Raw genomic sequence first — 13,952 nt, forward strand, 5'->3', positions numbered from 1 at the left:
GTAGCGTGGTGGGTCTATCCCGTTGCCTACCAACACGAGGATCCCGGTTCGAATCTCCATGCTACCTCCGGCTTAGGCTGCACTAGCGCCTCCTCTGGTCGGTCAGGGCGCCTGTTTGGGGGGGGGGGGGAGTGTGATATTAGACTTTCTGCATGTTGTGTCACTGAGCTGTTTTTAACTTGTGGACGTTTGTGATCTTTGTCCCTGTGCAGAATGTACAACCTGTCCATTAGTCCGTACTACATGCCCGAGGACGGCGAAGAGAGCCCCTTCATCTGCTCGGCCCCCCGCGAGAACGGGATGCTGCGCTGCCACGACGTGCCCACCTACAGCGAGGGCGGAGCCGAGTGCTCGCTGGACGCTCCCCCGCGGGGCCCGGCCCCGGTCGGCCCGCCGCCCGCGGCGGGCAGGGCCGCCGGGGAACAGCTGCGTGAACTGGAATCAGTACTACAACGTCTGCCGCCCGGGAGACATCAACCCTCACAAAGGGGCCGTCAACTTTGACAACATCGCCTACGCCTGGATCGCCATATTCCAGTGAGACGGGTGCACGTGGACAGGAAGTGGGGGCCCGCATGCGCGCTGACATGAGCGCACACACACACGAGCGCTGTTGTGGCGACATGAGCCCGGCCCTGCGGCGTTACACACAGTCAACACAGCCACACTTATACATGCCTGTAGGTGACTGTGGTGAAGTGTGTGATGTGCAGTACACATGTCGTCAGCCGGTCTGCACACCCACAGAACACACACACTCTTACAGATACGCACACACACACACACACACACACATTCCCGAACAGCGTCCCAGAATTCCCACCCTTGCTCTCCCCTATTGTACCCGTCCGATTACCCCGCTCTTCCGAGCCGCCCCGGTCGCTGCTCCGCCCCCTCTGCCGATCCGGGGAGGGCTCCTCCCATACATGTGGAGTCGCCAGCCGCTTCTTTTCACCTGACAGGGAGGAGTTTCACCAGCGCGTGGGAGGATCACGCTATTCCCCCCAGTTCCTCCTCCCCCCCCGAACAGGCGCCCTGACTGACCAGAGGAGGCGCTAGTGCAGTGACCAGAACACATACCCACATCCGAACTTCCACCCGCAGACACGGCCAGTTGTGTCTGCAGGGACGCCCGACCGAGCCGGAGGTAACACGGGGATTCGAACCGGCGATCCTCGTGTTGGTAGGCGACGGAATAGAGCGCCACGCCACCCGGACGCCCCCGCTATGCCAATTTTCATCATAGCTGGGAATCATCTCCGTTCTCTTCATCTGAGCCATAGTCCCTACCTTATTGCGTGTGTGTGTGTGTGTGTCTGTGTGTGTGTGTGCGAGAGTGTGTGTGTGCGAGAGAGTGTGTGTGTGTGTGTGAGAGAGTGTGTGTGTGTGTGTGTGTGTGTGTGTGTGTGTGTGTGTGTGTGTGTGTGTGAGAGTGTGTGTGAGAGTGAGAGACTAGAATGGAGAGCGACATCTCTGAGACATCTTAGATGTGACACTTTTTAGATTTTCATGATTATGTTTTGGAAGGCAGAGCAAGCCCGAAATGAGGTTCCTTATCGTGTAGCAGAACGACTCACAGTTCTCTTTCTCTTTGTGTGTGTGTGTGTGTGTGCGTGTGTGTGTGTGTGTGTGTGTGTGTGTGTGTGCGTGTGTGTGTGTATCATGATAATTTGATATACGTAGCCACATCCCCTTTACATGAACATTCAGAAATGAATGCTATTTTTTATTTTTTATTTTTTATTTTTTTTGCGATTGAGAAGTAATTGTGCTCACAAAATGAAATACAAAAAGGAATTTGCAGCGAGAAACTTGAGGTAGAAAGAAGACCGTGTGACGGGTGACACAGCAGTCTATTCCGTTGCCTACCAACACGGGGGATCGCCAGTTCAAATCCCTCCAGCTTGGTCGGGCGTCCCTACAGACACACTTGGTCTGCGGGCGGGAAGCCAGATGTGGGTATGTGTCCTGGTCGCTGCACTAGCGCCTCCTCTGGTCGGTCGGGGCGCCTGTTCGAGGTGGGGGGAACTGAGGGGAATAGCGTGATCCTCCCATGTGCTACGTCCCCCCAGGTGAAACTCCTCACTGTCAGGTGAAAAGAAGCAGCTGGCGAATCCACATGTATGGGAGGAGGCATGTGGTAGTCTGCAGCCCTCCCCGGATCGGCAGAGGGGGGAGGAGCAGCCAGAGGAGGAGGAGCAGCCAGAGGGGGAGGAGCAGCGACCCAGACAGCTCGGAAGAGTGGGATAATTTGACAGATACAATTGGGGAGAAAAAGGGGGGGGGTCAAAAAAAGAAAGAAAGTATGATGGGTGAGTAGAGCGGTGGAGGGGTCAGGAGAGGCCAAATGAGTTGGTAAAAGAATTAGAGGTAGAGAGAGAGGGTGAGAGAGATAGAGGGTGAGAGAGAGAGAGAGAGGGTGAGAGAGATAGAGGGTGAGAGAGATAGAGGGTGAGAGAGAGAGAGAGAGAGGTGAGAGAGAGAGAGAGAGGGTGAGAGAGATAGAGGGTGAGAGAGAGAGAGAGAGGGTGAGAGAGAGAGGGTGAGAGAGATAGAGGGTGAGAGAGGGTGAGAGAGAGAGGGTGAGAGAGATAGAGAGAGGGTGAGAGAGATAGAGAGGGAGAGAGAGAGAGGGTGAGAGAGATAGAGGGTGAGAGAGAGAGAGAGAGATGAGGAAAAGGGAACTAAGATGGATGAGAAACAAAGTGGTAGGCAGAGAAAATGGATGGAGGGAAAGGAGAGATAAAAGGGGGGGGGGCTCCTACAAGTGAGAGGAGGTAGTTGTCTCTATCTTGTTCTCCACTCGTCTACAGCGGCAGCCTCCCCCCCCTCTCCCCCCTCCCCCTCCCCCGCCCCCCGTGTCTGTAAATATGCAAAATATGAATAATATATTACAGCACATTTCTTTTGAAATGCTGCAGCCTCTGGCCCCAAGCTGAGGAAATCCCACGTCACCCCAAGACGCAGGCACACTAAAACAAAACCATTACCTTGTCGACGGGTGGGTGGGGGGTGGGGTGGGGGTGGGGTGGGGGGGTGGGGGCACCACAAACAAGGCCGGGGGACGCTTTTCTAGACCTCGACACCAAACGGACGCCTGTCAGAAGAAACCGGAAAGAAAGAGAGTGAGAAGCAAAATGACAGGCGGGAAAATGGAGGCAAACTAGCAGAGTGGTAGTTAGAGAAAGAGAGGGGAGAGAGGAGAGGGAGAGAAGGGGAGGGGGGAGAGAGGGAGGAGGGGGAGAGAGGGAGAGGGAGAGGGAGAGAGTTAGAGAGGGAGAGGGGGAGAGAGGGAGAGGGAGAGAGTTAGAGAGGGAGAGGGGGAGAGGGAGAGGGAGAGAGTTAGAGAGGGAGAGGGGGAGAGGGAGAGGGCGAGAGTTAGAGAGGGAGAGGGCGAGAGTTAGAGAGGGAGAGGGCGAGAGTTAGAGAGGGAGAGGGGGAGAGGGAGAGGGCGAGAGTTAGAGAGGGAGAGGGCGAGAGTTAGAGAGGAGAGAGTTTAGAGAGGGAGAGGGGGAGAGAGGGGGGGAGGGGGGAGAGAGTTAGAGAGGGAGAGGAGGCGAGAGGGAGAGGGGAGAGGGGAGAGGGAGAGAGTTTAGAGAGGGAGGGGGAGAGGGGGGGAGGCGGGAGAGAGTTAGAGAGGGAGAGGAGGAGAGAGGGACGAGGGGGAGAGGAGAGGGAGAGGAGTTAGAGAGGGCGGGGGCGAGAGAGGGGGAGGGGGAGAGAGTTAGAGAGGGAGAGGGAGGGAGAGGGAGAGAGGGAGGGAGAGAGGAGAGGGGGGAGAGAGGGAGAGGGAGATAAATCAGCTAAAGGAGAAGAGGAAAGGGAGAAATAGCAAAGTGTATTGGGGTTATCGGGCCAATCAGTCTATCAACCTACAGGTTAATAAACTATTGACCCACTAGAGACACCCCCCACCACCCCCCCCCCCACACACACACACACTTATTATCTACACCCCCCTCCCCCTCCCCCCCCGCATGTCCCCCTCCCCACTCCCCTCTGGTCTTTATAATGGGGTTGAAGATGGGAGTACTGCTGTTTGTTGGTGGGGTCACGGAGTGATTTGTTAAGGTCATCCGTTCTCTCTCTCCCTCTCTCTCTCCCTCTCTCTCTCCCCTCTCTCTCCCCCTCTCCCCCCCCCTTCCTCCGTCGTCTGTCATTCTCTTTTTAACTCACCGGCGACAGCTGGGTACCCCCCCCCCCCCGCCGCATGTCATTAACCAGAACAGCAGGATGTGGATTATGACACATGCGTCGTGTGCCTCACCTCATATCTGTAACGGGGAGGGGAGGGGGGGGGGCTGTCAGAGGAATGGGGGTGTTTGATGCGGGTCGGCGGGGGATATGTTTGCGGCGCTGCCTCCGTCTCAACCCCACCTAAATCACCAAGACGGATTAGTGGGCGCCAGACGTGGTGGGTCTGCAACGCCTGACCCCCAGCGGTCCGTTTATTTATTTGTAGGCCAGGGGAAGCCCGTCGCCCCTGTCAGATAAAATGAACCAAGCCGAGCCTTGTGGAACTGCTGCCCCCCCCCTCCTCCTCCTCCTCCTCCTCCCCTTCCCCTTTGGCTTGATGACGGCATGGGAACTATTATTGATTAGAATATGAGATGATTGGTAAGATTCTTATTGGAGTGGAGGTGACGGAGGTGGACGAGTTTAAATACTTGGGGTCAGCAGTCCAAAGTAACCGGGAGTGCAGTAGAGAGGTGAAGGAGAGAGTGCAGGCAGGGTGGAGTGGGTGGAGAAGAGAGGTGAAGAAGAGAGTGCAGGCAGGGTGGAGTGGGTGGAGAAGAGAGGTGAAGAAGAGAGTGCAGGCAGGGTGGAGTGGGTGGAGAAGAGAGGTGAAGAAGAGAGTGCAGGCAGGGTGGAGTGGGTGGAGGAGAGTGTCAGGAGTGATTTGTGACAGAAGGGTACCAGCAAGAGTTAAAGGGAAGGTTTACAAGATGGTAGTGAGACCAGCTATGTTGTATGGTTTGGAGACAGTGGCACTGATGAAAAGACAGGAGGTGGAGCTGGAGGTGGCAGAGTTGAAGATGCTAAGATTTTCATTGGGAGTGATGAAGAAGGACAGGATTAGGAACGAGTATATTAGAGGGACAGCTCAGGTTGGACGGTTTGGAGACAAAGCAAGAGAGACAAGATTGAGATGGGTTGGACATGTGTGGAGGAGAGATGCTGGGTATACTGGGAGAAGGATGCTGAATATGGAGCTGCCAGGGAAGAGGAGAAGAGGAAGGCCAAAGAGGAGGTTTATGGATGTGGTGAGGGAGGACATGCAGGTGGCTGGTGTGACAGAGGGAGACGCAGAGGACAGGAAGAGATGGAAACGGATGATCCGCTGCGGCGCCCCCTAACGGGAGCAGCTGAAAGTAGCAATAGTAGTGGAGTATTGATGAGTGTTAAGAAAATCCTTCATGGTTCAGTATATGTCGGCCTATAGGTACAATTTAAAAGCGGATTGGGGGCGTCCGGGTGGCATAGCAGTCGATTCCGTTGCCTACCAACACGGGGATCGCCGGTTCGAATCCCCGTGTTACCTCCGGCTTGGTCGGGCGTCCCTACAGACACAACTAGCCGTGTCTGCAGGTGGGAGGCCGGACGTGGGTATGTGTCCTGGTCGCTGCACTAGCGCCTCCTCTCGTTGGTCGTGGGAGCCCGTTTGGGGGGGAGGGAGGGTAGCGTGATCCTCCAATGGGCTACATCCCCCTGGCGAAACTCCTCACTGTCAGGTGAAAAGAAGCGGCCGGTGACTCCACATGTATGGGAGGAGGCACGTGGTAGTCTGCAGCCCTCCCCGGGTCGGCAGAGGGGGTGGAGGAGCTGCGACCGGGACGGCTCAGAAGGATGGAGTAATTGAATGGATACAATTGGGGAGGAAAAGGAGGAAAATCCCAAATAAATAAATAAATAAAGGGGGGGGGTTGTTTAGGGTTAATGGAGGATTATGGGGGGGCTCCTGTCAAGGCAGTTTTCGTATTTGACGCGTTTCAGTGTGGCTTGTGCCGCCAGCTCGGTTCCGGTCCGGTGTCGTTGTGATGACGCTCACGTCGCCTGCGTATTTCCGGTCACACCGAAAACCCCTCGTCCCCACCAGACCGACGCGTAGCTTCTGTCTCGCTACCCGGGGAGCGGTGCTGATGTGGTTTACCGCCCCCCGCGTGGTGGTGAAGTTGGAGATGGGTTTGAGGAGTGTTGTTCGAGACACGACGGGTCTCGTGTGCCGACCGAGAGCGATAACTCGTCGTCAGAGCTGAGGCCGCGAGGCAGGAAGTGCGATGGGAAGAATCCAGTCTTCACGGTGTGTCAATAGAAAGATAGGAAAACCTGCCTTTCTGATTTATTTGCACGCAAATAGGCAATCCATGATCCTTACTTCACCGTCAGATGAAGAAATACATTTTATCCACACACACACACACACACACACACACACACACACTGCTCTTCACTAGATCTGATGCATGTTTTTACAATCACCTTGGATTATGAACATTCAAAAAGGGACTCAGAAAAAAGTCGGCTGATGTAAGAAACCTTCTGATCTCCATGAACTATACACTCGTCTCTCTCTCTCCCCCCCCCCTCCCTTTCTCATCATATGAAAAATATAAAAAGGGTTTTAGGAGGCATCAATGTTTTGACCCAGGCGGCACGGTGGCACAGTGGTTAGCGCGGTCGCCTCACAGCAAGAAGGTCCTGGGTTCGAGCCCCGGGGTAGTCCAGCCTTGGGGGTCATCCCGGGTCGTCCTCTGTGTGGAGTTTGCATGTTCTCCCCGTGTCTGTGTGGGTTTCCTCCGGGGGCTCTGGTTTCCTCCCACAGTCCAAAGACATGTAGGTCAGGTGAATCAGCCATGTTAAATTGTCCCTAGGTGTGTGTGTGTGTGTGTGTGTGTGTGTGTGTGTGTGTGTGTGTGTGTGTGTGTGTGTGTGTGTGTATTGGCCCTGTGATGGCCTGGTGGCCTGTCCAGGGTGTCTCCCCAAATGCCGCCCAATGACTGCCGGGATAGGCTCCAGCATCCCCGCGACCCTGAGAGCAGGATAAGCGGTTCAGATAATGGATGGGTGGATGGATGGATGGATGGAAGGGTGGGTGGATGGATGGATGGGTGGATGGATGGATGTCTTGACCCGCATAGCATATGTGTGGCTCCACTGAGCTAAAAGAACTTGACGTTGATACCAAATAACACGTTGACCTTTCTGCAACAGAACATTGGATAAACGTAATTATCTGTTATTTCCACCAAACACCTGTTAAAGAACAGCTGCTGTGAGTCTCTCTCTCTCTCTCTCTCTCTCTCTCTCTCTCCTCTATCTTCTAACTACATATCTTAATTGAAAGCAGACCAATATCCCAGCAGCTGACAGACATGCTGAAGACCAGGGGAGGATGTCTGCTGAGACAAATTAACACTCTTTGTAGCTGATATCCTGCAGCTTCTGCAGGCAGAACCTGAAAATGAACCGGAGTTTCCTCTCGGTATATGACGGCTTGTAGAAATTATCTGCCTAAGTCAGTCACAGGCACCGAGAACAGGACCGGGGGCCGGGTTGGGGGGTCGCTTCCCACAGCCCATGATCCATCCAGCCATCCATTATCCAAGCCGTTTATCCCAATCGGGGTCGCGGGGATGCTGGAGCCCGTCCCAGCAGTCATTGGGCGGCAGGCGAGGAGACACCCGGGACAATTTAGTACGGCGGATTCACCTGACCTACATGTCTTTGGACTATGGGAGGAAATGTATTTAAATGAATAAATAAACAGCCCATGATGTTAAATCTTATCCTTTTAGGGTTCGTTATTGACTGTGGTATTGACGTTATCGATTGTGCTATAAATTCTACTTGAGTAAGGATGCCATTCATGGCTCCTTCAACCTACCTAGCAGTACGTAACTAGGAGGATGGCCAGTCAGCTAGCCGCCAGTACACCTTACAAACCTGAGGTAACCTCGCTTTGAGGCTGTGTAAGCAAATCTGCTCTTTTTCCCTGAGTACTCGTCATTGTCTTCATCATCATCATCATCATCATCATCATCATCATCATTCCTTTTTTCTTTTTTTGTACCAGATAGGGAATCCAGATCATCCACCACGAATGCTCCAAAACTAAATGGGCAGGAAACTGCAGACCTGGCAACCCAGGCATGCTTTTCGGACACCTTGGACATTTTTTATTTTTGGGATTTTTTCCCCCCTTTTTATCCCCCAGTTGTACTTGACCAATTGCCCCACTCTTCTGAGCCATCCCGGTTGCTGCTCCACCCACTCTGCCGATCCGGGGAGGGCTGCAGACTACCACATGCCTCCTCCCATCCATGTGGCGTCGCCAGCCGCTTCTTTTCACCTGACAGTGAGGAGTTTCACCAGGGGGACGTAGCACGTGAGAGGATCACGCTATTCCCCCCAGTCCCCCCTCCCCCCCTGAGCAGGCGCCCTGACCAACCAGAGGAGGCGCTAGTTCAGTGACCAGGACACACACCCACATCCGGCTTCCCACCCGCAGACACAGCCAATTGTGTCTGTAGGGACGCCGAACCAAGCCGGAGGTAACACGGGGATTCGAACCAACGATCCCCGTGTTGGATCTTGGACATTTTTAACATCACCTGTTTGGTGAAGGTGGACCGACTGTTGAGCGACACCTCTGCTCCACAATAAAGCTCAGTTAAAACTAAAAGCTGGGTAAAAAATGGGAATGGGATATTGCCCAGTTTCAGAATGGGCGGGGATGGGGTGGGGGTCATGCTGCCCCGTGTGTCACCTCGTATTTATTTTGTGTTTTAAGACAAACTTCCTGTATTCACCAAAAGATCCGTTTTACTTTTTGGGGAAATGCTTCAGCGGCACTTTACTCCCCTCGCCTGTGGGTGCAGAGCAAGTCTAAGCGGCGCTCCGTTTAAAAGCTCGGCTCTCCGGAGGGAGCCCCGGGAGAATTCCTCTCGGAAAACAATAAAAAAGCCCTTCGTTTCACTGTTCAGGTTGTGTTGATTCACTCCCTACTTTTTTTTGCCTTGTCAGCCGACTTGATGAAGTTATCGACTAACTGACGGGCCGGACGGCGAGCTGGCGAGAGCCGGCGGTTCGCACCGTTAGTCGAGCAAATGGCTGGTTGAAGGCCGCATCAGCCAGGGGGCAGCTAGCTGGTCGCTGGTCTGTGGTGCGGCCTGGTCTGGCCGGGCCCGCCGTCGGTTGGCCGGCGTGCTGTTGGAATGTCTTTTCGCCGGCCCGTGTTGTTTCCCGGCTCATTTTGTGTAACGGAGCCGAGGCAAACTGAGACTTTTAAGCGGCGAGTGTCGGCAGTGGGGCGAGGAGCCCTGCCTCTCCGGTTAATCTGGTGCAGCGGGAGCCTTTCGGTGCAGGGACGGGGGGGATTAGTGGCCGTGGGGTGTGTTTGTTTGTGTGCGGCTTCTCGTGCGTGTTTTGTGTTTGTTTCTCTGTGCACGTGTGGGTGCGTGGGCTCTTTTCCCGTGTGCGTTCGTGCGGCCGCTGTGCGGTGCCAGCTGAGGCGTGAGTGCTTTATCGGCTTGGCTGAGCCGAGTCGCCGCTTTCAGGTCTCAGCAGCATCTCAGCCCCTCATTAGCATAGAAGCTACATGAAAGAGCTGCGTCAGTCCCCAGGCGCACACCCACGCAGACACGCACACACGCACACATACATGCACACACATGCACACACGCACACACACATGCACACACATGCACATACTCCAGCAAATGCACCACTGGTCTCTGTGTACATTAGCATGGACAGGAGGCCTAAGGATGTGTGTCTGCGTACATGTGTGTGTGTGTGTGTGTGTGTGTGTGCGTGCAGAATGTGTGTTCCTATCTCCAGCATCTATGATAAAACAAAACACCTTCAACAGAGTAGCTTGTGTGGGTCATTGTTTCACTCGCTACTTGCTGCCTTATCATTTAACTATTATCTCTCTCTGTTTCACTCTCTGTCCTCTCTCTCGCTCTCTGTCTCTCTCTCGCTCTCTCTCTCTCTCTCTCTCCCCCTTGCTGTCTCTCTGTCTCTGTCTCTCTCTCTCTCCCCCTTGCTGTCTCTCTGTCTCTGTCTCTCTCACTCTCTTGCTCTGCCTCTGTCTGTCTCTCTGCCTATCTGTCTCTCACTCTGTTTCTCTGTCTGTCTCTCTCGCTCTCTCTCGCTCTCTCTCTCTCTGTCTGTCTGTCTGTCTCACTCGTCCCTCTCTCGCTCTCTCTTGCTCTGTCTCTGTCTGTCTGTCTCTCTCGTCTCTCTCTCACTCTCTCTCTCTCCCCCTTGCTGTCTCTCTGTCTCTCTCACTCTCTCTTGCTCTGTCTCTGTCTGTCTCTCTACCTATCTGTCTCTCACTCTGTTTCTCTGTCTGTCTCTCTCGCTCTCTCTCGCTCTCTCTCGCTCTCTCTCTGTCTGTCTGTCTCACTCGTCCCTCTCTCGCTCTCTCGCTCTCTCCCCCTTGCTGTCTCTCTGTCTCTGTCTCTCTCACTCTCTCTCGCTCTGTCTATGTCTGTCTCTCTGCCTATCTGTCTCTCGCTCTGTCTCTCTCTCTGTGTCTGTCTCTCTTGCTCTGTCTCTCGCTCTCTCTCGCTCTCTCTCGCTCTGTCTCTCTGTCTGTCTCTACATATCTGTCTCTCTCGCTCTGTCTGTCTCTCTCTCACTCTGTCTCTCTCTCTCTCACTCTGTGTCCCTCTCTCTTGCTCGCTCTCTCTTTCTGTCTCTCGCTCTCTCTTGCTCTGTCTCTCTGTCTGTCTCTACATATCTGTCTCTCTCGCTCTGTCTGTCTCTCTCTCACTCTGTCTCTCTCTCACTCTGTGTCCCTCTCTCTCGCTCGTTCTGTCTTTCTGTCTCTCGCTCTGTCTCTCTTTTTTCTTTGTTCACATTGTTCATATTGTTAAAAAGATGTCAAGTCTTTTTTTTATGTAAACACAACATCCGTTGCACATTGTCCATCTTGGGAGAGAGAGAGAGCCCTCCTCTGTTGCTCTCCCTGAGGTTTCCTCCTATTTTTTCTCCCTGTTAAAGGTTTTTTTTTTATGGAGTTGTTCCTTATCTGATGTGAGGGTCTAAGGACAGGATGTTGTGTTGCTATAAAGCTCCTGAGGCAAATTTATAATTTGTGATCTTGGGCTATACAAATAAAATTGATTTGACTTGACTTGTTAAATAATTGTTAAATTTGTTAAATTTGTTGTTGTTGTTGTTAAATTTGTTTAACAAAGACCAGTTTTAAAATTCAAATTCTTTCTCTTTCTGTCTCGCTTTCTCTCTCTCTCTCTCTCGCTCTCGCTCTCTCTTTACAGGTCATCACACTGGAAGGATGGGTGGACATAATGTACTATGTCATGGATGCTCACTCCTTCTACAATTTTATATATTTTATATTGCTCATTATAGTAAGTATCCCCTCTTTTGCATTGTTTTGCAACATTAACCTTTGCTCAGAGAAGGTTGAATCAGTTCATCTTGATACAACCTTTATTGAACAGATACAATGTTTCATCACTCAACAGATACAATGTTTCATCACTCAACTAAGTGACATCCATTTATTGACAGATACAATGTTTCATCACTCGACTAAGTGACATCCATTTATTGACAGATACAATGTTTCATCACTCAACTGAGTGACATCTGAAGTTGTCACATAGTTGAGTGATGAAACATTGTATCTGTCAATAAACGTTGTATCCAGATAAACTGATTAAAGCTTCTTTGATGTCCCTACCTGGATTATTGAGCATCAAGACATTCATCTTTGCTGTTACTGAAGCTTCAAAACCAAACAACCTCAAAGTGAACAGTCCCGGTGATGGTCATTTTTGTTGAACTTGTGTGCTCTTGGCCAGATCATAAAAATGTGATAAAACCAAATGAACAAACAATCGTCCTTGTTGTGAGGATTTGCAGTTGTCGAGGTTTGGCTGAATTCACAGGATGCCGGGGCGCAAAACTGGAAAATCAACAACTCCTCGGTCGATATTTCCGACGCTGCAGAAATCCCTGGCCCCGGTTTTGTCCTCGCAAACCCTCGATGTGTTAAAAGTGAACTTTATTAAATCTCCACGTAGTAATTAAGTGAAACTAAGGCATAGCGGCGCTAAGTGTCACCATAAATGGATTTAAATATTACTTAGAGACTGAGGAAGTGGCCTTGACCGAGAGGTGGAGATATTCATACGTCTGTACCGGAATGCCTCTTAAACACGTAATTAAAATGTTAATGAGCGGCTGATGTGATATTTTGGTGAGCCTTTGAACAGATCACAGCATTCTTATTCTTTGCTCTCCTGTTCCCTCTCTCTCTGTCGGCCTTTCTTGCTTCACTTGTTTATTTGTTCTCTCAGGCCTCTTTGAGGGTTCTCCATCTCCCTGCCTCTCTCTCGCTCCATTTTTTTTTCCAGGCCATCACATGCTCGCTCTCTCATCCCACTCTCTCTCTCTCTCTCTCTCTCTCCCTGTCTCTCTCTCTCTGTCTCTCTCGCTCTCCTTCACTACATCAGTCTCTTCTTTTTCCCCTTTGCTCTCTCGCTCACTCGTCTTCTTCTTCTTCTCCGACTGCATACTAAGCATTTCCAACATCAAACAACAGGCAGAGAGGAAAGTAGGTCACACGGCGCTGTAAAATATAGCCCAGGCGAGGTTTTTAAAAACTTACCCCAACAGTATATGATAAGAGTGAAATCGTGTACGACAACAAGACAGAATATGTAGCGTTATAAAACCGAGCCTCGCTCGGAGCCAGTAATTTCAAAATTGATTCCAGGTTGTATAATGTGACGCAAATATATCGCCATTAAGAAGTCTTTGATGAGAAATATAAAGTCTTTAGGCTTATGTCAATCAAAACACCATAGAAGGCTTAGAGTCGCACAAACGTGAGATTATGAGCATGTAAATCAATGCCCCTTTTTTCCCCCTGGATTTTTTTTCCACTTTTTCTCTCTAATTGTATTTTTTGGCCAATTTACCCCACTCTACCGAGCTATCCCGGTCGCTGCTCCACCCCCTCTGCCAGGGGGACGTAGCGCGTGGGGGGATCACGCTGTTCCCTCCAGTCCCCCCCCCCCGAACAGGCAGTCCAACCGACCAGAGGAGGCGCTAGTGCAGCGACCAGGACACATACCCACATCCGGCTTCCCACCCGCAGACACGGGCAGTTGTGTCGGTAGGGACGCCCAGCCAAGCCGGATGAAACACGGGATTCAAACCAGTGATCCCCGTGTTGGTAGGCAACAGAATAGACCGCTATGCTACCCAGACATCAATGCCCTTTTTGATACTTCTATCACTGGTATGTCTGAGGCAATAGCTAACGCCCAGATATCCAAATCATGAGGGATTTGACAGAGTAAAAAGATATATGAGCATTGCGCTTTACATCTTCCTCACAGCAACAAAAATACTGCTGGTGACTGGTTCATTTTGAATGGATCTCTGGGATTTGGCAGCACCCTTGCAATTGCCCCTTATTAGCATAGGTGTCAGCATGAGCTGTCCTCCAAAGTTAATCACGTGTCATCCACTTTTTTTGGTTATGAAATGTGCCTTGGTCAACTTACGCTCCCTCTCCTCCGCCAGGTGGGCTCTTTCTTCATGATCAACCTGTGCCTGGTGGTCATCGCCACCCAGTTCTCGGAGACCAAGCAGAGGGAGAACGCCCTGATGAGGGAGCAGCGGGCGCGCTACATGTCCAACGACTCGACGCTGGCCAGCTACAGCGAGCCGGGCTCGTGCTACGAGGAGATGCTGCGCTACGTTAGCCACCTCTATCGCAAGCTAACGCGCAGGCTGCAGAGGATATACTCTGGCTGGCACAGGTTAGACACAGACTGCGCTCTTAAGCCTTCTTCTTTTGAACCGGAACGGGTCACAGATTTAGATAGTTTGGACTAATTTTGCTGGTCGCTTTCTGATGAAAAACTATTTGTGAGAGGGTGGGAGTGGAAGGGTTACTGATATGA

The 13,952-nt window shown here is 51.9% G+C and overlaps 1 protein-coding gene across 1 annotated transcript in view; it reads left to right on the forward strand.

Moving 5' to 3' along the window:
• cacna1ha (calcium channel, voltage-dependent, T type, alpha 1H subunit a) overlaps positions 1-13,952 on the forward strand; it is a 127,759-nt gene that overhangs the window by 761 nt on the left and 113,046 nt on the right. Inside the window, exons 2-3 of the mRNA XM_056287636.1 lie at positions 213-444; positions 13,570-13,808. Of these exons, the coding sequence (XP_056143611.1) occupies positions 213-444; positions 13,570-13,808 (471 nt within the window). The remainder of the gene's footprint in view (positions 1-212; positions 445-13,569; positions 13,809-13,952) is intronic.

Source organism: Lampris incognitus, chromosome 10 (assembly GCF_029633865.1).
Source record: "Lampris incognitus isolate fLamInc1 chromosome 10, fLamInc1.hap2, whole genome shotgun sequence".
Lineage (NCBI taxonomy): Eukaryota > Metazoa > Chordata > Actinopteri > Lampriformes > Lampridae > Lampris > Lampris incognitus.